Source organism: Dendropsophus ebraccatus, chromosome 5 (assembly GCF_027789765.1).
Source record: "Dendropsophus ebraccatus isolate aDenEbr1 chromosome 5, aDenEbr1.pat, whole genome shotgun sequence".
Lineage (NCBI taxonomy): Eukaryota > Metazoa > Chordata > Amphibia > Anura > Hylidae > Dendropsophus > Dendropsophus ebraccatus.
This window is the reverse complement of record NC_091458.1, coordinates 132,858,859-132,886,433: the sequence shown is the minus strand read 5'-3', so window position 1 is coordinate 132,886,433 and position 27,575 is coordinate 132,858,859. Positions and strand designations below refer to the sequence as shown.

At 41.0% G+C, this 27,575-nt stretch overlaps 1 protein-coding gene across 1 annotated transcript in view; it reads right to left on the bottom strand.

Moving 5' to 3' along the window:
- The window catches only part of CSMD2 (CUB and Sushi multiple domains 2), a 325,249-nt gene that overhangs the window by 100,949 nt on the left and 196,725 nt on the right, over positions 1-27,575 (bottom strand). Inside the window, exons 20-24 of the mRNA XM_069972975.1 lie at positions 24,497-24,688; positions 22,726-22,852; positions 7,079-7,281; positions 3,458-3,649; positions 1,509-1,647 (exon numbers count right to left, since the gene is read on the bottom strand). Of these exons, the coding sequence (XP_069829076.1) occupies positions 1,509-1,647; positions 3,458-3,649; positions 7,079-7,281; positions 22,726-22,852; positions 24,497-24,688 (853 nt within the window). The remainder of the gene's footprint in view (positions 1-1,508; positions 1,648-3,457; positions 3,650-7,078; positions 7,282-22,725; positions 22,853-24,496; positions 24,689-27,575) is intronic.

Below are 27,575 nucleotides of genomic sequence, written 5' to 3'. Positions count from 1 at the left end.
GCTTTGCAGAGTTAATTAGAAATACCCTCTCCAAACTGATGAAACAGTCTGTGACCTCCCTAAGTCTGGAGCGACCTAGCATTTCTTAATTTGTCATGCAACGCATCACACAGCTCCCCAGCTACTACAAGTTAAAAATCTAATAGAAGCTCAAATATATGTGTCTGTCCCCTAGGGACCTTATTATCACTGGCGATCTTTTCTCCACCTTATAAAAGCAAATGACTTCATTAACAAGTCCTGTCCAACACTTAATGGCAAGGAAGACATTAGCCAGATCCATTAAAGGCAATTCTCCTGCTAGTGTGCAGCTCAGCACATGACAGATACAAGGTATCAGAGAGGCTTCGCTAATTAGAGATCATTGCCAGCTGAAAGATAGCGGCAAATTATTTAGAAAACCATTCAAAAAGTACAAAGTAGAGATTTTTTTAATTTTATTCCCATTTCGAGTTTTTGCAATGTTAATCTCATCCTCTGGCCAAAACAATGCTCCTCCTATGTGAAACAACGGTTCTGCTGTAAGCGTTCTCTAGCCGGCCTGGTCTGTGTTAGTGGTGTGCAACGTTCACAAATCCCTCTTTCCAATTACTTCCGAACTGTACTGGGGATTCAAAGGGTATTTTGATTAGGACTTTGTCGGATAAGAGAAGAAGATCATGGTTTAGGACAATGTGATGAACACATCAGTGACTTTAAGCACTTTATTCATTTAGATATTTTATAGGAAAACACTGTATAACGGAACATAAAATATGTTTAGGAACTATTTAGTTTAAAGCGACTCTGTACCCACAATACCCCCCCCCCCAATCTCGAAAACCGCTTGTAACGTCTGATAGCTACTTTAGATCCAAGATCTGTCCTAAAAACAACTTTTACATTTGCAGCCCTGTGTCAAATTGGCGTGGCTTAGAATGTCTGTGCCCTAGGCGAGGACTGCCCCTCCGTCCCTCCTCACCGCCCTCCTCATCATTAGGAACGCCCCTAAAAGGATTTCTCCTAGTCATCACTTGTCTGAACACTGCACATGGGCCTTAACAATACAACAAATGTGCAGTATTCAGAAGAGTGATGAATAGGAGAAATCCTGCCCTGGGGCATTCCTAATGATGAAGAAGGCGGGGAGGAGGGACAGAGAGGCGGTGCAGGCCTAGGGCACGGATACTCTAGGCCACACCAATTTTACACAGGGCTGCAAGTTTTAAAGTTGTTTTTAGGACAACAATTGGTGTTATCTGTATGTTACTATATGTCATGGTGCACACTTCAAGCAATGATATATATACAGTTACCTTTTGGGTCACTCTTTTTTTGGGTTAATGTCTCTTTTTATCACCATTTTACAGAATACATATAGATATAATTTACATAAAAATGTGGGTAACCTTGTATGTACAATCCTTGTTTGCTTGGTGCAGGGTCTTGTAAGTTGAATAATGGGAAACAAAGTATTAAAATAGAGCACTGTACTGTATTCTGACATAGAAAAAAAAAGTGATACATACGTGTTAAATGAGAGTGCAATGACATAGTCAGAAGACACGGTCAGCTTCCAGTCACATTCTTTTAAAGGTGGGTAAGGCTCAGGGTATTGAGGAGATAGGATCACCCCTGTTGGTCCGGTTAAATTTCCGCCGCATGGCGCTGAAAACAGATAAGCAGTACTTTACCTTTCTATGTGGAACACATTGTATCACTGTATACATGGAAAGTTGATTCTCCTAGAGGTCAATTCACAAGGATAAATGACTAAGGGGATGCGCAGAATATTATTCTGACATAACTAACATTCATGCATAACATTATTATAATTATGGAAGTTATTATAATTTTGGCTGACATCGGCATTTCCATAGTAAAAACCAATTCCAAAAAGAAATGGAAGTATCTCTAGGCTGAAAAATAACCCCTTGCCTCAATTAGTTTATCAGCTGAAGTGAAGAGAGAAGTTGCCTGTGTAACAGAAGCATTTCATGTCAAACAGACGGGAAAATCAATGTGGTGGGTCTGATCTACCAGAGTCAATCAGTGTGTTGAACATTCGAGCTATCGATTTCAGAATATTTGCTTACAATCTTAAAACAGAAGTAACATTGAGCCAATAAAAGGCAAGATTCACAACTCCCATCCTCAGACTGCTCAGCTCTAAGAAGACACCATGTTCTGCGTCTTGACTCCCATCACATCTACTTAATGAAGCATTTTAATGGGTTGGACACACAAAGCTCTTTATCCCAATACCAAGGAAAAAAACACTCAAAATAAAAGGCTCTTTGCCTACACACTGGATCTAGTCAAATGATATAAACATCAGACTGTATAAAGAACAAGAAACGGTGTCCTAATAGGGCAACTTGTTTAGGCTATGTTCCTACTTCAGGAACATATTAGGGGAAGGCGGCAATCTCTTTATATAGATGGACACTAAGAAAGATCATTAGCAGCCGTCTATATACCAAGATGCCTGCATTCCCCCGCTATGGTCCACAAGTGGAAACATAGCCTAAACATGTTTTTGGAAGGTCCCGAAAACTAATTGTTACAAATGTGCCAATCATATATACAGAAGACATAAGAAAATATGTGCTCATGCTATGCACCAAGGCATTACAGTGAAATGTATTAATGTAAGATATCATTGCTCATTCATAAGTACCACTTAAGGCTCCCATGAAATAGGGGTTTAGGTGTGATGACCTTCTTTCTTTGTGGGAACCAGGTATAAAAGTCCCAATTGTAACAATTGTAACTTAAACCACATAGACTGCAATAAAAATCTGTAACAGGGCCCTACCTACCCCTTGGGTCCCTTCAGGCATCAGGGCCCAGATGCGGCTGTTACCATTGCACCCCCTATAACAGTGCATCTAATAAAAGGGTTAGTTGCGGGGGGAGCAGTAACAATGAATAAAGAGATACAATAATGTATGAAATATTTTCTATCCTTCTAGGTGGTGGAATATGTAAAGGTCTTCAAAATATATGTAATTTGTTGCAGAATATATTTATCTACTCCACACCAACTTGCATACTTGGGCATCACAGTGGGCATGGAAGTGGTAAATAAGAGGACATTAGCTTGACTTACAGTTTTTTTTCATATGTAAATGAGACTCAAGGGCCCAGGGGGTGTTCCCCAGAAGGGCAAGAGCCCAAGTAACTCCAGACCATTTCTTCTTATTCAGAGCCATGCCCACTTGCATACTCCCGCTGCCTTTGATTGACAGCGAGCATGGAGCTGGTATACTGTATAAGAGGACATCGGCTGGACTTACCTGAGCTCTTGCCATGATGGGCAACACCTCCTGGTCATTTGAGCCTAATTTACATATTAACAAGAAGTCTTATATCTCAGCGTTGGAAATGACTATGGACATGAAAAGGGCTTGCCTGGAATCCTGATAAGAAGCCTTATCTAGCCATCTACCATTATAGGGAATGTGGTCTAGCTTACCAATGCAGACTGGAGGGTTGGGGTTCCAGTAGAACCTATCTGCAATCTGAACACAGTTGATCTTGGCTTCACCCTCTAAAAGGTAGCCTGGGTCACACTGGAATACAATGGAGTCACCAGCATCACGACTGTCTCCACTGCGGCTTCCATTTTGAGGTATTCCGGGATCATTACAGGAAGTAGCTGTAGTAACTAGAAAAGGAAAACAGACTTGGGAAATACATTTTTCATCTATGCACAAATATTCAAGTGGCTGCTTTAAAATTTGTAAGAATACCTGAAAATAATGTATTATTATTATTTATTTATTTAAAGTGTACCTGTCGTTATAACTTTTAAAATCTAAATCAGCAGTAGATGTGATATAAAGAAAGATGGCAATTTACATTCATTATTTTTTGTAATCATGCTGTAAAACAAAGCTTACTTTCCCAAAGCTTTTTAGTCTTGAGCTGGTCGTAAAAAAGAGACTAAACACATGAAGTCCGCCCAGTACAGAGAGTCACGGTTCAATGTGTCCCTCAATCACATGACTGCCTTCTCTGAGAGCGCAGATGACCTAGGAAACACAGGGCTTCCTGTTTTTTGAATCTTTGAAAAAAAAAAAAAAGTGCTGTGTTTTCCATGATAACTAAGAGAAAAATAATGTAAATTGTAAGCTTGCGTTATATCACATCTACTGTTGATTTAGATTTTGAAAGTTTTAATGACAGGTACACTTTTAGAGCAGGATTGTATGGGATAAAAGCAACATAACTACTGTAGGAATTTTGGAGTCAAACCTCATTTCTCAGTGCAGAAATAAGATCTGTACCTTAGAATGAAATAAATTAAAGCAAATTTACCATCAGGTACATTCCCTTTAAGTGTTGCACATGAATAGAACAGTGTCGGCGCATGGAAGCCGGTGCTGTGGTCCTTTTTTTGAACTGCAGCCTTGTCCCCGCGCACAGTGCCGGTCTCTTGCTGAGCACTGGAGATTAAGCACTGGAGGTGGGCCAGCCCAGTAGGAGGAAACGCCATAGCCTCTGTGACCCAGCTCCAGCGCTTCAGCCCAGTAATAGACCGGCGCCATTTGCGGTAACCAGGCCGCGGTTCAAAAAAAAGGACTGCGGCACCAGCTTTCCTGCACCAGCGTCTATTCCTGTGCGGCACTTAAGCAACCTGATGGTATACTCACTTTAAGTATCACATTAGGGATTATTAGGATTGGTCATTAAAGGGAAACTAGATCACTCTCAGAGCTCAGGGTCAAGGGAATGTTGAACTTCAGGATGCATACCTCCGCCCTCCCCCACCCCTCGTTGGCTTGAATGATTGACATACAGAACTCATATTTCAACATTGGACCATGCAGGGAGGAGTGGGAAGTGCGTATGTGTGTGTGGGGGGCGGGTATGTATACTGAGGCTCATCACTACCTCCTTGACCCTTTAGCTCTGAGCATGATCTGGCGCAGACAGTTTTCTTTTAAATGCTTTACAATCTTCCCCGTTGCAGAATACATCTATCCACTATGAGTTATCTTGGTTATCTTGTCTAGCAGACCAGCGTCTATGACCCTACGAGGCAGCTCAGAGTACATTCGGCAAGCAGATAATACATTTCACCTCTATTTGCAGTGGCTTATAACGTGGGCATAGATTCAATTTATTGGAGACAACACTGAACCATAATGTCTACAATGAGATGAGCGAGGGATGGGGGACAATCATCTGCAACTTTCAGCACGCTATCATTTCTACATTAAAAGGTGCAGGTTCAGAAGGGAGGGGAGCCTGTCAGAGGCTAAACGCCTGATTAGCTTTCTAATCTAATCTGATATTAGAGAAACATTATTTTCTCGCTGTTTCAAGAGGCCTGCGCTTTTTTTATGGTCTTCGGGGAGAAGGAGACACTTGATGGCAATAAGTTCATGAATATAATTTGTGTGAAACCATACCTTATGCAAGCTAACATTTGGAGAAGGTGAGTCATTGTAAACAAGGGAATAAAAAGATACAGTACCTCCACATAGCGTGGTATATAAATCTCACACTCATTTATAGAACATGACCATAGAGAATAGCGTTTTTCTCGTCCTTACATGCACCATAGGAATATGAAATCACTGCAGCACTGGTGTATTCCCAGACTGCCTCTGTGCAAGGAATGGGGCTGGCTACAGTTCAATAGACAGCTGGGTGGTTGGGGGGAAAACTAAAGATCCTATTACATTGAAGGATTATCATTCCTTACTTGACCGATTACCAACTGTTCAGGCCGATAGTTGTTTGATGTAATAGGAAATGTTGAAAAGCATACACATTGTCAGCTGATCGTGGTCTTTCAACATGCTAAAAGATTATGATTTTGCTGATTTCAATGTGCCACCCAAATGATCCTTAGATTGTTCGGGTGGCCCTCTGGTTGCTCCTCGCTTGCTGTCTGTGCGTTCAATAGCACATGCAGTAAGTAGGGAATGAGAGGGGAGATGAGCACTGAGCTTAGAGGTCGGCACTCACTTTCTTCAGAAAAAACAGCACTGTGTCCCTTTAATTTTTAGTATCCGTAGAGTTACCAGAGTTTGGACTCCCACCAATCATAGAGGGATGGCAATGTTATTGAAAAGCTGCAGTAGCAGTCTGATAATCCCAGGACCAGGGGCTAGATGGGTGATTATACTATCTTGTCTCGGAATAATTTGACTGAGAAGTACTGAGGGAGTTCCGTCCATTGTCTAGATAAAGTGCTCAATGCACAAAATGGCTGTAACCAGGGACACACCTACCATCTGATATCTCCTTTTCCTTCTGTATTCACATGAATAAAAGAAGTTGTACAGAAGTCTGGTGAGTGCCGCTACTTTTATTTCTTTGTCTTGAGCATCAAACTTCTGTGTGTCTTTTATAATGCAGCCAATGCTACATATGTGTCAACTATCCACATATTGTCCATCTACCAAAGATGAACTGGTAGTTTATCATTGTTTTAATTATACTAGCCTCAATGCTCATTCTCTGTAATCCTGCAGTCTGCATTCAACAGATCTTCTTATACATAGGAAAAGAACATTTCACATGCCACATGTCACTTTCACAATAGAGTTCATTTTGTTAAGGGGCCCTTAGCACCTCTCTACCACCTTATTGAATTTCCTAACAATATGCCTACGTTATAAAAATTTTAAAAACAAAATCCTTTTAGCCATTAGCCACCTGTGTGTCAAAGTTTTCTTTGGACTCTACCCTTCACCATCAACGTCAATTACTTTATTGCTTAAAGTTGATATCTGTATCATCAGACACCATACCGGGCACTGGCTATTTCCACTTATTTACTTTGATAAAACTTAAGGATATGAAAGCAGATGATGGTGATATGTAGGAAAATTGTGACTGTATTGGAATATTTCAACCTGCCCCATGGGCTTTACTCTTTTTCATAACAATTCTATAGCTTATATCTCAGTGTTGGAGTGGAGGACTGAAATAAGAGTTAAATCTTCTGATTTAGACGAAAAAGCCCTGTTGTTCACTGCCGTTACTTTAGTTAGTAAAAAAAACTGCTGACAGGTCCCCTGTAAGTACATTAATTGTCACTTTTCTCATCCAAGTAACAGTAATGGTTTGGTTTTCTTACCTGAGAAGTGAATAGAAAATCCTTGTTTGCTAGTAAAAAAGTCTGTATTAAACTGCAAGGTTACAGAGCTGAAAGTGCTGTGGATGTCTGGAGGCAAAGTGGCACCGCTCAACTCCTTCATGAGAATACCACTCTCCATAGACCCATCCCATATCTTCAGAACATCATGAACATCCTCGGTGTGGAAAACTGTGAAGTGTAATCTATAATAGAAACATAAAGAGTTATAATGGTATATGGAAGAAATATTAACACAATAGAAAAAACACTCTCCAACTTCCAAGCAGCAAGATATTAATATATTGCATGATAGTATGGTGTATCCTACATAGCAGACAACAAAAGATATGTTTCCTTGTCAACCATGAATATAAATTCTAAATACAACCAACATGGCACCTGCCGTTGAGCTTACATCAGTTTAGCAGATATATATTTCTTTTTAGCATCCCATCCATGGAAATAGCATCGCCTACTACTGTTATTCCATACTAACATTTTATTCAAACAATCTATAAATTATTCGGGGCAAATGAAATGAACAACTATTGTAAAAATAGTCCTAGATTTCTCAATCTGACAAAAAAAATTGTCCAATTCTTGTTTCATACGGATAGCAACCAATCACAGCTCAGCTTTTCTTCTTTTTTTTTTTAATTCTCACTCTATCTAATTTAAGGGGAACTCAGGCAATTGAAAATCGCTGAATGATCCTGCCGCCACTTCCGAGAAAGATTTTTCACCAGTGAAAGCCCACTCAGCCATTCACTGGCCGCAGCGTTGTCCCGTCTCTGGCAGTATTTGGCTTCGCAGGTTGTCACTGCCGAAGTGGTGGCAGGGATCATTCAGCGGGGGACTTGAAGACATGTAGGAGGACACCGGAAGACATGGTGAGGTAAGAATAAACTCTTCATTATTTTCTATATAACTAAAGCAATATATTAAAAGTTTTCAATGCCCCGAGTATCTTTTCAATATCTACCGCCCTTCTTAAAGCAAATCTATACTGCCGGATACACCCCACAAACTGGTACCATTCACTTTTATTGCTGAATCTTTGCCTGGTCATGGGGTTTGTCTGTCTCCTGGGGCCAGTATTCAGGCTAAAATCAACTTCTATGGTTCAGTGTCAATAAGGCGGGGCCTAGAGCATCTGTGCCCTAGGCCTGCTGAAGATCCCACCCAACGGCGTGACAACAGAAGTTGTTTTTAGCCTAAATACTATCGTCCCCAGTAGACAGACAGACCGGGCATGGATTGAGCCAGACGAGAGAACGACACCAGGTTTTTTTTTTTTTTTTTTTGGGGGGGGGGGGATTTGCTTTTACTATCCCTTACTTAATTATTTTATCATCACAATGTGTCATCTTTATGTCATCAATATCTATTCAGACGGCATCCATTACTCCCATAGGTGCCCCACAGCCACTACACCTTGCCCTGCGAGCACATGAGTATATTAATATCAGGCTATAGGGTTCTATATACCTACTTCCCTATTTATTTTGGTCACATACTCCCTACACTGAATTATAATAGATCCATATCAAAATATTCCCATTATGATCTAAAACTGAATTTGTCTCTTTCGTTCCTGGTAGTTTTTTTTTTCCTTCTATCGTATGTGTAATATCAGCGCTCTACTAAATAAAGCAATGATTTTGAGACACTGGCTTTTGAGTGCACACAAGGGAGGCCTTTTGACAAAGGGCTTCCTAACATCACATGAGAAATTAAAAAGCCATTGTGGTTGTGTGTTATTACACTCTGTCAAATCTCTTCTAGCTTTGTCATTGATTAGCATACATTGTACTCAGACATCTATTTGCATTTATATAGGACTTTTATCCAAAATTGCATCCAACTGTGCTGTACAATCTCACACAGAGCAAAGGGGATTTCAGAGATCAGCTCTAGCACAGGCAGTGAAATGAAACCCGCAGATTCAAACAGACAGTCTGCTAACTACCTGCCCCCAGCCTGTCCCTTCCACCCTGGGTGACAGTGACACTCAGCCATGAGGGACTCTCTGACCGAGTCTGTCCTCTGTGGTGATGCATGACAGTGACAGAGTGAGAAGGGTCCCTGCAATGAACATGTGTCTTGTGTCCATAGTGACACTGATAGGCTGGAAGGCTTTCTTGACGCGTTCACATATGTACAGCTCTATTTGAAGATTGTACATCTCGAATAATTCTCTTCAACAGAACCAAAGTCTAAGATTCCAAACAGTGGTGCAATAAGAAAAAGAGGTTTTATAAATATAAAGATTTAGTGGAAATAAATATTTCAAGGCGACTTAACACTGGCATAAAAAAAGCCTTAAAATTGTCAAAAACATCCAAAAATGCATTGTTGTCAGCTCCCATTGACTTCAATGGGAGTACTCAAAACAGCATTAGAAGCTTGAAAAAATGTCTTAAATACAGCATCCAAAGACTACTGTATATATATATATATATATATATATATATATATATATATATAAAAAAAAAACCTCTCCATAATGTCAGGTCTTGTGTTTTATTCCTTGTATGCAGCTGCCAAAGATGGCCTATACAAAAAAAAAAAAAAGGGAACTGGCAACATGGTCATTAACCCTATCGGTGATTTATATGCATGGTATTCAAAGGCTAGCGCTGTGGTCTAGTTCTAAAGAAAACTTATATTTCTAGAACAAATTCTTCAAAACGTTAATGCCTGTGGCCATGTTCCCACTGCGAAAGTTTTGTAATAATCACGACCGATGTAACAATGGCCGTGATTACTACGGAACTTACATAGTGCTGCCTTCTAAGGAATCCCAGCCGGAATGCATAGACATGGTTTACACTCCGGTCGGGATCCCTAACGGCACAGCAAGAAACTGACATGTCAGTTTTATGCGGCTGCTATTCTGTGAATAGCGGCTGCAGAAAACCTGTCAGTGCGCACAATGGAGTGTGCGTCTCTGGTCTCACGCTCTATTGTGGGCAGCGGGAAATTCGGATGCGGGCGCGCCCGGATGCGCCCACATCCGAATTCAGCGGCAGTAAAGGTCATCCGTCCGGTACTGCAGTACTGGCCGGGATGATCTTTTCTGACACCGGACGTTCTGTGACCCGGTGTGTCTTACAGAGTGGGAACATGGTCTGTCACTGCATAAAGGTATCAGAACATAGCAAAGGTACGTGCCTGCATACAGGCCATTCAGAATTCCTAGGCTGAATTCTGTTCAACTCCGCAGCCATGTTGGCCTCTTTTTTCCCCAACTTTGTGTGAGGGCATATTTTTTGTGCTGCGATCTGCAGTTTTTATTCATATCACTTTTGCCTATATGTGCCTTTTTGATCACTGTTTGTATGATCATTCCTGGACTGTGATGATTTCACAAATCAGCAGTTTTAAACTTTTTTTTTCCCCCTTCTTACGCTATTGACTGTGCTTAATGAAGAAAATGATATTTTTTTTTACTTTACTTTTACTTTAGTAGGAAAAACAACCCTTAATGAGGTTATCCAGCGCTTCAAAAACATGGCCACTTTCTTCCAGAGACAACACCACTCTTGTCTCCAACTTGGGCCGGGTTTTGCTGCTCAGTTCCTTTGAAGTGAATGGAGCTTAATTGCAAACTGCACCTGAACTGGAGACAAGAGTTGTGTTGTCTCAGAAAGAAAGTGGCCATGTTTTTGTAGCACTGGATAACTTCTTTAACTTTTCCTATGCCCCTATGTTTCCCTTTCAATTCTCTACATAGTTCTGCCATTTTTTAACAGAAAATATTTCCGCAGTCAATCCAGTAATAAATTTTAAGAAGAGTACAGCCGTACGACTCTACTCTTTACTGAGGAGGGAGTCATCACAACTCCAGCCCACATCTCTTTGGTGGCCAGCCCACTAACAAAAAAGGAATCACGGGAATCAAAGCGAGCCAATATGTTTAATTGCTGCTGTCAAAGCTGACAGGTAATTAGCCAACAAGGAGATTACTCCATTCTGGCTATTAGTGGTGCTAAAACAGCAGTGAGCTGCCAGTTATGGAGCGTGCTTGAGTCCACTTCATACATGCCTGACAATAAAATTATCTAAATGTAAATGATTTTGCATTAAGGGGTTAATACTTTGTGCAATACTTTATCCTTTCCTGTATGCAGCAGGGATCATTCTTACTCAATTCGACCATCTTCCAAGAACCCAGTGAGCTTGACATCGCTCCTCTAAATCATACCAACCCCCTCACACTTTGGACTAGCTTTAGAATTCTAAAGGAACTTTTACACAGGACAATTAATATAGTAGCTAAATAAACATTTATAGTAATGTTAGTTATCGATAAAAGATGATTAGACTATTAGAGGGAAACTATCAGCCATGTAGACAAATCTAACCTGCTGATATGTCCCTTTTGAGCAAGAGGCACTGAGGATGAAGATAAGTCTCCTACCTTCATCCTTGGCACTGTTCTTGTGCAGTTAGTTGTTAGATTCTTATGCTAAATGGGCATTTTGGAGCACTTGGGGCGGAGCTACCACCTCCAGAGCACTGATCTGATCTCGTAATAAAAATCAACGGAGTGGGCCTTCCAGATTGGGCCCACTTTATTGAATTTTAGTCCATGCTATGCCTCTTTTTCTTGTTTACTTTCCATTAAAATAGAATATATTCTCTTAAATCAAGAGTTCCAGAAAAAAGAGCAGACACATTTATTATTAAAGTTCAATTCACCAGTAGAGATGAATTTGACTCTTGTAGTCTTCCCGTTCCGTGGGGAAGGTGGAGACAACCGGAGTCCCGCCTGGAAAACAGGAGTACAACCTATGGCCCAGGCTTTTTTCCTGTTTTCCAGGCGGGACTCAACCTTCCATATGAAACAGGAAGACGGGTACGAACATCAGCGCTGTTTATCCATCTCTATCCATCAGTTCAGATAATTGGTACATTCACATGAACACGACAACTGGTGGTGACTGTTACCATAGTCATTGGGATGACCATATTGACCATTCATGTGCACAATTCCATATGCTTGGAAATGTATCATGCAGTTTATTAGATCAGACCAATACTGGTATCTGTTAAGACTTTTGGGGAAATGTTTTGCTCTGTAAAAGCTGTTATGTTGTGTTATTCTGTCCACTATGTGAACTAGACAGATAAGGGTTACCATCAATGGCAGCAAATAAGGTGTGAAGGAGAAAAATTCAGATTGTGTCTTCACCAGACCATAACACTATGTGAAATGAACCAGTGACAGGGAACACGGGGTGATAGATTATACACTGGTAAGCGACACAGATACTCTCTGAACTCCAAGTGGAACAATTCATTTACAGGTTCCCATGGAAGGATCTTCTGGGAGAGTTAAGAATAAACATATTTCCATCATCGGCTGTTTCGAAAGACTGTTCTAGTTTTTTATCATTAAAAAAATGCAATAAATCTTCCAGCCCCATATAAAAAGAGAAAGTGACAGGAGATATTACATATTTTTGCAGCCAGACCAGCTTAACAGTTTAGTACACAGTGGCTGCCTGCTGGGAGAGAAGACTTTTGTGGTGAGTGAGTCGAAAATACTAAGATGCACGCTGCTCATGAAAGTCAGCATTTTACATATAAATGGATTAGGAGAAAAATACAAAACAAAATTAAAGTGATGTATCAATGTTTTCTATGGGTGGCTCTTTCGTTTACACAGTCTTTTGTCAAATTACAGGTTACCCTTCTAGAATCTAAGGGTACTATTACACGGCCCAATAATAACAGTAAACGAGTGCCAATCTGCTAGATAGGAGCTCGTTTACTGGGCCTATTACATGGCCCGATAATCGTTTAACAAGGGCTGCATGGACATCGTTACCAATGTCCTTGCAGTCCTTGCTTAAACTGCATACATTACCTGTCCATTGTTCAGGGCTTCCCTTGTGGTCCGCTTCTCCCCGGTCTCATGCGCTGCATCTTGAGAGCGGCCTGTCTCAGCTGACAGGCCGCTCAGCCAATCACTGGCCGAGCCGCTCCCGGCTAGTGATTGGCTGAGCGGGTCAGACAGGCCTCTTTAAAGCTGCAGATCGCAGGATCCGGGGAGAAACAGACTGCAAGAGGAGCCCTGGACCATGGATGGGTAATGTATATATTTTGCAAATGGTCAGCCGCTGGCCGCACATCGCTACGTGTAATAGGGGGTTCCCGGCTGCATGTCCCGCTCAGCCAATCAGTGTGCTGCGTTGGGGCAGCACACTGATTGGCTGAGTGGGACGTGCACCCGGGAACCTCCGATCACGGAGCAAGTAATGTATAAGCTCTGGCCGGGGGTTAACGGGGTGGTCTCCCAACATACTGGCAGCGGGATGTCCATCCCGCTGCGAGTATGTCTGTCCATAGACTTTCCAGGGCAGGGATCCTCAGCGGATGTCTTGTCATCCGTCATGTGTGAAGGCACTATAAAAGTTGCTTTTTAGGACAATAACTACATCACCTGCCGAACTGACCCCTGGACAGATCTTGCTATCCCACTGTCGTATTTTCCTTTCATTTTACAGAATTAATTCTTAATTATTATTGTTATGTTGATATTGCTGCGATGATTATTTCAGTCCCATGGAATATATTCTATTGATTATAAAAGACTGAGGACTTGTCTTAAATTATTCTATGAGAAATTTCACATAAAATATTCCTATATTGAAAAGTATTAGACTGCTGGTTAGATCAGGACATTTACATGTATATTACTAGCTTTCAGTTCAGCTTTCAATACCCTGTCGTAAAAAGAACCATTGGAGCAGACTTAGTAATTCAACTCCACCAAAATCCTTAAAGGGACCCTGTCACCTCCAACCCACTCTCCTGAAAACCTCAAACTAAATTAATTTGTAAATAGAATAAAGGAGGCTGATTCCGAATCTGTAATTTGTAGCTTTCTACTCCTCTGTATTTCCCTGCTGTAAGCCTGCACACTGGGCATACTGAGCTCCAGAATACAATGGAGAGGACTACTTAGACTCCTTCATGTGTGGGCTTATAGCAAAGGAACATAGAAAGATAAAAATTGCAGATATGGAATCGGCGTTGTATACTCTACTGATGTATAATTTACTGATAACTTAAGTTTAGTTGGTGTTTTGAAGGTGACTGGTCCCTTTAAGGGGTTTCTCCAGGATTTTTTTTTTTAATTAAAGGGTTTACCCTAGAAAACATCCAATATCAGATTGGTGTAGCTTGTATCCCCATACCCCCCTGATTGAAGGGTCCTACACTCACACAAGCACTGTGGTGGCTTTGCTTCCTACTAGGCACAGCTCCATATACTGTGAATACCACAGTGAGTACCTGGTATTGCAGCTCATGCCATTTATAAATAGCTGAGGGGTAATAAAAGTCAGGCCACCCAACAATTCAATATTGATGGCTAAACCTAAGGATAGACCATCAACAAATAAAACCTTGGAGAACCCTTTATTTTAATGTTTAATCTATATTTTTGAATGGTAATAATAGTAAAACATTTGATAATATAGCTCACATTTTCTTGTATGTTTTTGTAAGTGAGCATGGGGCCAGGTAATATCCTCTTTGACTTGTGCCACTGGATTTAGTGCTCTTCTGATTAGGTTGCATCACCTTGAGGCTGAACATTTCCCAATTCTTTCAAACTAATCTTCAGAAACAGCTTACATTTTGCCATGAAGTGGTTAAATAATTGAAATTAATCCTCCCATTCCCCAGGAAGGGCGTCAGAGTCTTTGCTTGGCACGGAATAAATTTCCTAACAAATTATTCCATTTCCTTCGCAGTCCGTCACACACAGTTTATGCCTCGTGAAAAGTAATAAGAGAGCCTGATCTGAAATTCAATTGTTCAATTTCTTTGTCTGCGCGATCAACGAAGGAATTCCTGTGCCATTCCTGAATCCCTAAGAGCTATATCTTTCATCAGAAGATTGAGGGCAATATTCGGAAATGATAATACAATCAGTCCATCAAGCATTTCTTCTAAAGATATTTATAGGTTTTAACATCTAAAATATCAGATATTGCCAGATTCAAAGAGAAACTAGCAGTATAAACTAGCAGTATACTGGTGGAGTTCTATCACAGTCAGAAGTGTCACTTAGTTATGAGCAGACGCATTGTGCTGCAAGACCCTCTGGCAATAAGCGGCCATGGAAAGACCCTCCTTTTTCTATTATTAGCTGATAAATCTTGACAATCTTATACATTTAATCAAAGACAACCCTCCCTAGGCTTTGAACAAAGCTTCATCTGCCATGAAATAAGGCAATGGAACCATAGAAGCCTTCATCAATAATAACACCTTCATCAAACAGTATAAGAAGCTCAGCATAATTTACAAGTTGTAACTGTCACGATAGTAGATAGGGTGGTCTGAGAAGGGGTGAGGAAGGACACAGACTGCGCCCTAATTGGGTCCCATCAGCTGACCCTGTTTACTTGCCTCAACAATCCAAGGCAACTGCGGACAACCACAGAAACGGTCCCTTATTGCGAAAAGTTGATGACACAGAACAAGGACAAGACAAATTAACATACAAGGGGAGGTCAACAGGCCGGGGTCAAAACCAAATGGGCAGTATGGAACAAAATCAAGATTCCAAAGAGTAGTCAGGTAATAGAACTGAGGACAGGATAAGCCAAAGTCAAAAACAGAAATGGCAGACAGAGGGAGAACACAAGATACGCTAGCATGCTTTACAAAAAAGACTAATAGCTGGCAAAGGGTTAACAGACTGAGGAAGTACATATATAGGAGATCAGGGGTCCAATCCAGTAGGTGATTGGAACAGAGGTCCAGAATCCAGCCAGAGTGAGTGGAAAGAAAAGATGTCAATCACCTAGGCAAAACAGAGGTTAACTGTGAAGTGGCCAGAAGGAGCTCAGCAGGGAAGAGACAGGTGTGGCAGATAAATCAATCAGCAGAGCAGAAGGAGTAGGACAGTGTTCAGACAAATGCAAAAACACATAATTCTAAGACAAAGCATGACTACAGGTGCAGTCTTGGCCACATATAAGGAGCCAAGGCTGTGCCACGCTCCCAATCTCCCAATCGTTATCATACTTGGCTACAGAATTAGCAATTGCTACACAAATTCCCATTTTCCATAACCATCATGGAAATAAGAAGCATTTGGCATACAAAACACAAATGTTGCATCTGGGTTGATGTCAATGATTGATGAATTGATGAATATGGTCAACAATATTCTTTGCTTCATTGCCATGTTACCTATGTTTTGCTTTGTATATTACCTGTAAAACCTCAAGAATCCGTCGGAATCACAGCAAGTTAATCCATAAATGGAGCTAAACATATCGTCTGGTGAGCTAAGATAATTTTTTAATGCTTGAAGAACAATTTTGGAAATCCATGAACATTGACAACGATTAAAGGTTCAAAAGTCTATTTTCAGCTATCGTAGCCGTATAAAACTGGATAACATCAAAGGCACTTCTTAGAAAATTATCAAACTAACGCATAAAGGGAAGCTCCGTCTCTGAGTAACTGGTTACACCATCATCTTGGTGATGATATATATTTATTATATATTTTTCTGGTTTCAATTATCATTCAGTTTTGCTTGTGTAAAAAAATATCCTGTTTCTTACTGAGGAAATCAATTAGTAAAGGCAGATCATAAAGATTGTAGTTTTGCTGTCTATATAAGAACTTAGAATAATAAAATATGGAGTTTCACCTAATACAAATAGTCATTTTACGGAATACACAATGATGGTTTCCCCTTAAAGGGATACTCTGGTAAATAATAATAAAAAATGTTTTCTTTCCGATTGACTGGTTGTACAACATAGTTCAGGAACATATTGAGCGACTGTCTCATTATATGGATGGCCGCAAATAATTTTCATGATCTTTATTAGCCTTTGCCTGATATGTTCCTGATACTTTTTTAAAGAGGATGTACTACCAGTGGTGGTATATCCTCTTTAAACTCAAAATAACGGCCATCATTTTGAGTACCAAATATTGGCTGTTGTTTTACATAGTTTGGCGGCTGTCATCATTGCAATGTCAGCCATTGATACATTATTTAACCCTTTCACGACCATGGGTCATTGATTCATCAATGCCCAAGTCGTTTTTTTGACTTCAGCTTATGGGATCATAATGATGAAGGGAGGGGGCAGAGCTCGTGATCACATTGCAGATCGCCAATGGTTACCAGACAGAGAATTTTTCCTTTGTAGACTGCAATATCTATAGGGTTAAGTGTTGGCATCGGAGCGTTACTCTCTAAAGGGTTACGTGTCGGCACCAGAGCGTTACTTGGGTGCTGACAGTTGTGGCAGGTCCCCGGCTATCACTGACAGCCCAGACCTGCTGCAGGAGACACAGGCACAGCTTCTGTGCCTGTGTCTTCCTGTATCGTGAATTAATGTTGCTGCAGCCTTGGGCATAAGCTATAATTATGTTAATTTACTGTGCAGCGACAAGAGGGGGTTAAGTTTAGGCTGAATGACGGCCACCTTCAACACCTTTTGGGTGTGGCTATTATTTAAGGTCCACTGAATTTTGTTAAAAAGATGGTGAAAGGGTGGCCAAAAATCTGTGTGTGAACAACAGAATAACGTATGCAATTGCTGAAAAGACATCCGCTATTAAAGGACATGAACGTTATTTAAAAGCCACGTCAAAAGACATCTGTTATTCAATACCCTGTATTGGTGTATTGGACGGCCATCATTCCATTGACTTCAATGCAGATAATTATAATTTGGTAATAACGGATGGTATTTTTAATTTATTTAGCTGACGTTTTCTCTTTTTTTCACACAGTGTGAACATAGCCTTAGGGTATGTGCACACTAAGGAATTCTCGGGGATAACTTGCTGCAGATTCCACCACTCGTCCCTGCATGCACCCGCTTCACTCTCCACCTGTTTCATAGACTCTATTCTATGCTCAGTCGGATTCCGCAGAAAACTGACATGTCAGTTATTTGCGGCCCCATACAGGATCCCGGCCAGAGCGTATACGATGTGTATACGCTCCGGCCGGGATCCCACAGAAGATAGGCTATGTTACACACCGCACAAATTGCGGCCATTGTTGCCATCGGCAAATGTACATAGCCTTACAGTGTGACATTTTTTAAAGACTAGACATTTTCTTCAATGGATATTGTGTAAAATTAGGTTCGACCTTACAGTGATGCAGAGACACGTTCTTCTGATGCTGCTCTTTCTAGTTAAAGTTTACAACTCTTGGCTCAAGGACAATCATTTGTTGTGAACATTCCCATTCTCATTGTACATGGGTGGCTCTACCTACCATTTTGACACTGAAGTGACTAGATGGAGGGGGGGAATAGGTTGAGGTCTGTCACATCAGGTGAGTTTGGGTGGCCTAAGTGACTATAGTCACCTTCTGTACTCTGGATTGGAAGCAGTGTCGGACTGGTGGGCCCCCAGCTTTAGAACCTGCACAAACACTGATTGACATGTTGTTTCTCTCTGGTTCTTCATTGGTGGGCCCCAGGATCATTTCCTCTGGTGGGCCCCAGATACCCCAGTCCGACACTGATTGAAAGTAAGGCAAAGACAGACCTTTTTAACCTGTCACTGACTTCCCACTAGCTGTTTTAGATATGCTCCATCTGGTTTGGGTTACAGATGATTTATACGATCTTTGATCTATGTGTTTATTATGTTTACAGTATTATTTCATATTGATTCAACCAAATAACACCAACGTTAATCGAGGTTTGTTTAAAACAAAATCTTGTCTCTGACTCTGTTTCTCCGACAGTGTTTTGTAAGAAGTGAAATCAGTGACTTCCACACTCTGGCAAACTACTTAAGATGGGGAGAAGTCGCTGTCTACTGAAGACTCACCTACAGCTGACATTTGTTTTGAACTCCCTTATTCACCCAAAGGTGAGCATGGTAACTGACATCCACTTCGCAACACCTGAATATACTCTGCTTGAAGCACTGTCTTTTGTTTTTTTTTCTGTCTGAAACTATAAAAGTATATGATTGATCTGGGGAGAAGTGATGGAAGCTAGATCTATTAAAAAGGGCAAAGGGCGTTGTATAAGAGAGAGAGAGAGAGGAAGAGGCAGTCCTGTAATGAGTGCCATTCTATACTGTATAATATTACCTAAAGAACTAAAGCTGACCAAACGGGTTATCTTCTTAGAGGACTGATAATAGATAAGTGTAAGGGCTTAGGCTGCATTCACACATCCCGTAAAATTGTCCGTGGTTGCGTATATGCAACCACATACAGTTTTAGGAACCATTCAAATGAATTCAGCCATTCACACGATCCGTGGCGCGACCCCCACCACAAAAAAATAGGACATGCCTTAGTACGGATCGCATCATGGAAACCCTCTGCTGAGTGGCAGCAATGATGAAAGGAGCACAGAAGACAACTACTCGCCTGCTCCCCCCATGCCGGCGAATATGTGAGCCAGCTTGCACGGGGGAAGTAGGCGAGTAGTTGTCTTCTGCGCTACTGTCATCTCTGCTGCCGGTGGCGGGTGGACTGCACTTCTATTGGGGGATTTGTGCCATGATCCTCCTCCGGACATCACGGCACGCATCGTGTGAATGAGGCCTTATTCCCATATTCATTATTCATTACAGTGCCACAAAGATTCAAACAGTTTCCCCACTTCAAGCATGATATTGATACATCATGTTGGGAGGGGAAACACTACGCTACAGGGCTTCCCTGTTTGTAGCATCCCTAAAATACGGGCTGTGGGAATAAGCCCTAAAGGTATAATGTTTTCCTATATAGCCACACAGTTTTTAGAGTTCTAGAACTTACTCAACAAAAATACCACCCAGAGACAACAGTAGCACCAAAGAATGGGCATAAGTTGTCAGCAGTTTTATAGCGACTCTATACCGACAATCTGACCCCCCCAAACCACTTGTACCTTCGGATAGCTGCTTTTAATCCAAGATCTGTCCTGGGGTCTTTTCGGCACGTGATGCAGTTATTGTCCTAAAAGACAACTTTTAAACTTGCAGCCCCGTGCCAAACGGGAGTATCTGTGCCCTAACTTTTCACCACCCCTCCGTCCCTCCTCCCCACCCTCTTCATCATTAGGAATGCCACTGAAACATTTACTTCTGTCTGAACACTGCACAGGTGGTTAACGATCCAGCCCATGTTCAGTATTCACACAGCTGACGAATAGGAGGCAATTTGCCTGGAGCATTCCTAATGATGAGGAGGGTGGGGAGGAGGGATAGAGAGGTTGTGCCAGCCTAATGCATACACAATCTAGGCCACGCCTGTTGGGCACGGGGCTTCGAGTTTAAAAGTTGTTCTTTAGAACAATAACTGCATCACCTGCCAAACAGACCGCAGGACAGATCTTGGATAAAAGCAGCTCTCAGAATGTACAAGCGGTTTGGGGGGGAGCTGGCTTCACACTCTCTTAAAATCTTGGAAATTGGAAAAATGCCAGTAAAAACACCATAGTGCCTTTTTTTTTTTTTTTTTTAAATGCCAGCAAACAGATTTTAAAAGGTGGTCAATGAAAGTTTATCATATGCCTTACACACGTGGCATTTTTTTCCCTCTTCTCTCTGAGGGTCTTTGGCAGTTTTGAAAAAATGCAGCATGCTGAGAGTGTCACTTTTTTTTTGTGTGCAAAGTATGGTGTTTTTTGTACCATAGACTTCAATAGGTACGTCATTGCCACCTTTTCCTGCCATCTTTGTCACCTTTTGTGGTCCAGCAACTAAGTCATGTAATGGCAGAGGGGAAAAAAAACACCTAAACCACACAAAAAAAAAAATAAATAAATAAAAATCATGGAGGCCTAAAAAACGCCACACAAAAAGGTTGTGTGAAGGCACTCTGAAAGAATATTGTACAGTCTTCTTCCATAGTAAAAGACTGCTAAAAAAAAAAGTACAGAAAAAAGAGTAAGGCCGGGTTCACACTATGTATGACACAGGCCATTCTGTGACACGGCTGTGTCACAGAACGTCCGGTGTCGGTGACGTTCATCCCGGTCGGTACTGCAGTAACTTCTTTTGAATTTTCACTTCTTTTGAATTGGGATGCCTGAACATTCGGGTGTGCTCGCATTCCATATCACCATAGAAATCAATTACAAATCTGTGTAATTTTCTGACATCAGTTGATTATTTTTTTCCTTCTGGAGTACTCCTTTAATGCTGAATACAGTTTAGAAGACAAAAGTGAGCTCTAGATAGGAGAAATAATTTCTGATTTCTTCTAGTAATAGTACAGAATGTGCTTTGTGTTCCGTCAAGGCAGTGATTGGCATGCCTGTTCTCAGTCTTCTGGGTCAACAATGCTTTTTTCACTTTTCATTTGTAAAGCTGCAAAAGGAAATAACTACGACAAACAATAATACTAAAACATCACGGCAAATATTTCAGCCACTCAGCATATCCAAGAAAGGACACTCAGCATACACTGGAAAATACTGACAATATGACAAGTTACTTAACATGGTGTTTGACAGGAACATACTGCACAAAAAGGTTAAAACTGTTAAAGGTCGGTGCGGGCAGGCCTTTCAGCTGGGACCACTTTCTTATAGCTGTTTAACCTGCAGCAGTTACTAATAGGGTCACTAAGAAAGGTGTTTTAATGCCACACCAAGTGCAATCACTTATAGGACAGCAGAAGAATACGGGTAAGAAATAATAACACACATTTGCGCACAAATATTCACCGCTTAAAGGAATCACAATTCCCTTAGAGCCCTATTAACCAAGCGATTATCGGTCTTATTTGGATGATTATCGGCCAGCCGCTTGGTGTAATAGATCCTGTTAAACGACAACGATCAGCCGACATGCACAATATCGGCTGATCCTTGTCTTTCAACATGTTGGAAAAAAACTAAAATGATAGCGATGGTCTGCTGGCCATTGCTCCGTGTAATAGGAGCAGTGGCAGCAGACCGCCGCTATTTCCTATGTGTCCCTCCTACAGCTCCTCGCAGCTCCCCGCTCAATGTCAACGCGTTTAATAGCACCGGCAGTGAGCGGGAAACGAGATGCAAGGGAGTGCTGATCTGACAGATTGGCGTTTGCTTCCTCCTCCTCATCGGCCTTTGTAATAGGCCTTCACATGAGATGATTATTGTGCAAAAAAATCGTTATATAGTTCGAATTTAAACAATAATCTTTCCGTGTGGATGCAGGCAACGATTGAAAAATCGTTTGTGTGTTGTTAATTGCATCTTTTAAGCGATTAATATTTGTTAATCATTTGTTAATCATTCACTAAATGTTTGCTAAATATCCGTTAATCTTCCGTGTACGCACACATTGCTCTTTTTTTTGCTGGCATCCGAAGGAGTAAACGATCTTGGTGTTCCATGTAGTGTAGTTCCATATATTATGGTAAAAAGTTTCAGGTCGCTCCAAAAAATCGTTTATCGTTAATTGGCGAAAACTAAAAATAGCTCCGTCTAATAGGACCCTTACTTGAGAACGAGTTGCACATTATTCTAATGCCTATTGGCATTATAAACAAGTGTCAAAAACATCTTTACGCAAAGTATGAAACAAAAATCACTGAACTCAAGGAGAACAGTGAAAAAAAATCATGCAAAAATGTATGCAAAGTATGGCACAATCTTTGTTTTTTATTTCACTGGTCATATACTGTACGTGAATCATCTTACCCTATGGTGCAGCCAGCATCTGCTTCAATTACCCATACGCAATTAAGATTGTGATCGTAGGGTGCAGGGTATCCAGGAGACAATACTCTTCCCACTTTATCTCCTCGAATATGACCTCCACATTCAGCTACAAAAAAAAAAAAAGATAAAAATGCAGCTAATGCAAGTATTTCATGGAGTATTACCATTTAAGCAAATATATATATTTTGTTATCTATAATTCAGCGTTATACTACTTTCCAAAAGGGTTTCTCCAGGAATTGTGCAAAAAACTCAGTGATCAGGCGATGAGCTATCAATAGTTTTTTGGCTAATTATTGGGACTGGTTGGCCCTTAAAGTAATTTTTGTTCAGCTGCACACCTCCCAGTCTAGGACGTATATGTGATGCACAAGGGGTGCATGGGGTTCTCCCAACACACGCCTTTTAAAGATGTCCCTAGTATTTCCTCTGTAGTGGGGTTGTCCAAGGTATGAACACACAGACTCCGGGAAAACTGTAAAACCGTAGTGTCAGGAATGTTCCTTTGCGCTCCTCAGTTAGGGGCATGCAGCGCAGAAGGCACTAAACCTGGTATGAACAGGGCTCTGATTTTATCTGTTCAGCCCCTATCTACTTTGCCTCTCAGCCTCTGGTAATGATATGGTTACTGTTCGCTGCTAGATGGTTCCTGCAGCTTATCAGTCTTGTGTTTCCCTTGACAGGCAGGTGCCTCTGCCAGTGAGGGTCTTTGTTTATCTGAGCAGCGGTCCAATGGAAATCATAAATAGCCTGTGTTGTCAGCAGCAAGACGCTGCCTATTAGTGTTCCTGTTAGGCTAAGTGTGTTCTTGCTGTTACTGTTGCTGTTACTGATTCTTCTGTTCCTTCTCTGACTTCTTTGTTTTGCCGCCAGCCCTTACCATTTTTACTTGACCTTGATTACCCGACTGCCTCCGCTTTTGTACCTTGGCTGCCCGCTGAAATTGACCAGGACTGTTTACCTCGCCTTATTGTGTTTGTTTGTCTGTCTCTTTGTGTCACACCTTACAAGCGTATGGACCGTCCTCGTGGTTGTCCGCAGCTGTCTAGGTCTGTCTTGTGGCAAGTAGGCAGGGCCAGTGGGTGGGGTGAGCTTAGGGCTCACTGTGTGTGTCTTGTAAGACTGCCTTTTGCCATACCCAATGCTGACAGGTAGCCTTTACTTGGCAGTCTCTTAAAGGCACAACACAGTACATTTTCAATGGGTGCATTTACAAGGTGCCATTTTGAAACCAAGGTTTAGTTGGCCAGCGAGTTCCCTTTAAGAGGTTTTGGTGAATCCTGCATTAGCAGATAACCTGAGAATAGGTAATAAGTTATTTTTTAGGCAGAGTCTCTGGGAGTTGCTACAAGAAGACTTGGAGTCGTAGTAGGAGGACTACCTAGAGGGGACCTGTCCAATATGCTCAGAATTCTGCAGCATGTAGAATTAGTATAATGGACGCAACATTTGCAACATTAATATAATCTGGTATAGACCACCTTCAGCAAAAAGTGGCTTTAATTTGTAAAGAACTCTCACAAAAGGGGATTTGCAAGTCTCGCCTTATTTCATGACATGTGCCAGAAAACACATTGGGGGGGCTTGATAACTATAGCATTCAATCCGAACATTATTATACAATATGTATGGAAAGCTGGCACAAATGAAGCCCACAAATTCTGCTACATCTATATTTATTCTCTAACTACATTAAAAAGGTACTGTACATAAATAGCAGGATATCATAAAATGTCGTAACATTTCTTACCTACGCACAAGGGGAGAGGCTGGTCCCAGACTCGGCGTTCTCCAGTCAGGCACACTAAAACACGACTGCCACGTAAGGTGTAACCAGGATCACAGCTGAATGAGACAGAACTTCCCGCAAAATGCCCCTCGTCTCTGTCCTTGTAGCCATAAAGTGGTGTTCCTGGGTCCTCACATTTAATCAACTCAAAACCTGCAGAGTTAAGACAAGGACATTAAGGGAGGTCATGAGAATGCTTCAGGATTGACCAGTCTGCCTGCGGCACTGTCACTTTGTCAGCTAGTGGATAATTACAATTAGTGTCGGCTTCGGAGACATAAAGAAGTGTTAGAGAAGCGCAACAGTCTTGTCACTATGTCTTTAGAGATAGCCATGAGGGACAATAGCAAGACTGCATACTGGTATAAGACATAGCGCAGATAAACCATGAGATAAAATGAATACATAGGACAATAGTATATTAAGTTATGGTCATTGGATATCTTTACATTGGAGAAATCAGCCCCCAGACTTTCCATTGACATGCAATTCACTACTGGGCTATGTTCACACTGTGCAATAATAATAATAATAATAATAATAATAATAATAATAATAATAATAATAATGATAAATATCTATATTAAAGTCAATGGAATGATGGCCGCCCAATACACATAGGGGGAGATTTATTAAACATGGTGTAAAGTGGAAGTTGCTCAGTTGCCCCTAGCAATCAATTAGATTTTACTTTTCATTCCTCACAAACTCTTTGGAAAATTAAAAATTCTGATTGGTTGCTAGGGGCAACTGAGCCAGTTTCATTTTACACCATGTTTGATAAATCTCCCCCATAGTGTATTGAATAACGGCCGTAATAGCGCCCATTCAATCAGCTTCAAACCTCACTGTGATGTTATCACCTCCCCGTCCCCCTCTATATAAGGTGATTGGCTTCCTGGAGGCGGCCAGTCGGCTGTGTATAGTGGAGAGCAGGTTGCAGCAGGCAGTTAGAGCAGGGAGAGAAATACAGAGAGACACAGACGGAGAGGAGAGGAGGGTGGATTGTGGGTGGTTTTCTGTGGGAGCAGTGAAGCCATTGTCCAGTATACAAGTAACTGGGTGACTGTTGTTTATTATACCAAATCACTGGGTGCTGGGTGTACATTATAGGAAGTCACTGGGTGCTGGGTGTGCATTATACCAAGTCACTGGTCCTGGGCGTACATTATAGGAAGTCACAGTGAACATAGTGTCTGACATTGACACAGCAACAGCTGTTGAAAAAATTGCTACTCTGTAATAGTCCCACTATTGTAGCTACTATAGTTTGCCTGCTTTAATAAAAATTTGTTTGTACGCGATTTGCAAATATTTGGAAATTCGGGTGAATATTCGCGATCTTCACTAAACGATGTTAAGAGTGGTTCGCTCATCTCTAATCAAGACAACAGCTGTTGTTTTGAGAGTCAAATAATGGCCAGATAAAAAAATAAAACAAAACGCTGTGTGAACAAACCTCCAGATTGTAATGTATTTGCTACCATAGTCAAACTATAGATATAAACTATTATAAAATTTTTTAAAAAAGAGCAAAATCCTTCCTGTAAAAACCTTCTAAGGAATCACTAAGTGGTGGCAGCAACCTATTTGGGGTCACTGTGGCCAGTGGGCCTCCACTTCAACCAATTATGAATTGGTAGGAAGTTTGCAGCCAAACTAATTGAAAGTTTGTTTTGAAGTGTCTATTACATGAATATTTTATCTGGAACATTTGAGACGTTCTCATTTCTTCACTAGATAAATGTTAAGGTTAATAATGTACACTGGCGTAGAATTTTGTTTTTATTTAATGGGGACCTACCGCTTTTTTCTTAGCTTTTCCTTATACTTCTTAAAATAACATATTTGCATATTTTTCAACCGTGTGTCGAACTTAAATCACAGCACAATATATTTCAATGCAAATTACTTGCACAGCAATGCGGCACTGAACCTATGTAGGTTATTTATATAGGTTTACATTTTATTATTTTATTAGGAAATCTATTATTTTTTTGCATTATGTTTATGCATCCTTATTAGAAATAGGAAGAAAATGGGCCAGGGTCTGTGTGATCTTACGTGTTTTATTCCATAATGAGGATGCTTATTAGTAACTGGCACAAAGGACAACTTGTCTGCTTCACCAATATCATCTTCAAAAGATGTTTGGTAATGAGACAAACCTCAAATGGCTGCTTCGTCTCTCATATGGACATTTACAATTAGCTGCAGCATCTGGGAGAACATCTTTTAACCAAAAGGCCTGTCAGTCTTCTGATGTGATTAGAAGAAACAGTGATCAGCAGAAGTAGTCAGTGTCAAAAGTTGTGGTGGTGTAGAATCCAAAAGATTACAAAGTGAAATGCGGCTCTACGGGGTGTTTAATGGTAGATTAAGGACATTGGATATTAGGAATGAAATATTAAGAGAAGAAAAAAATATACATACAGTATCGTCTAGAAGCCAACAGGTGGTAAATATAAAACAGATTTCCAACACACGTATATGTATAATTTTAGCTCAAAATAAACATGTACAGACACATATTTTTTTTTTTTAAACCTTAAAAGAGGTATTTTGGTTGGGAAACCCAATTTTAGACACTTTATTAGAGACTCGTAAACAGAACAGATTTCCTGTTTGGAACTATCTATTATTATTATCTATTAGGCTATGTTCACACAGTGTATATTTTCATAACATCACGGCCATTGTACATATAGTATACACTCCAGCCGGGATCCCTAGTGGCGCCGCAAACAACTGACAAGTCAGTTTTCTTCTACCGCTATTCATTGAATAGCAGCCGCAGAAAATCATTTGAGTGCACTCTATGGCCGGAGCCACTCGCTCCATAGCGTGCAGTAGAAAGTTCTGATGCAGGGATGCACCCGCATCAGAACACTTTGGCCAGAAAGATCATCCGGCCGGTACTGCAGTACCGGCCAGAATGATCTTTTCAGAGACCGGCCGTACATAGTCTTAAAGAGATTCTGTCAGTAGGTTTATGCTGTCCCATCTCAGGGTAGCATAAACTACTAACAGAGAAGCTGAA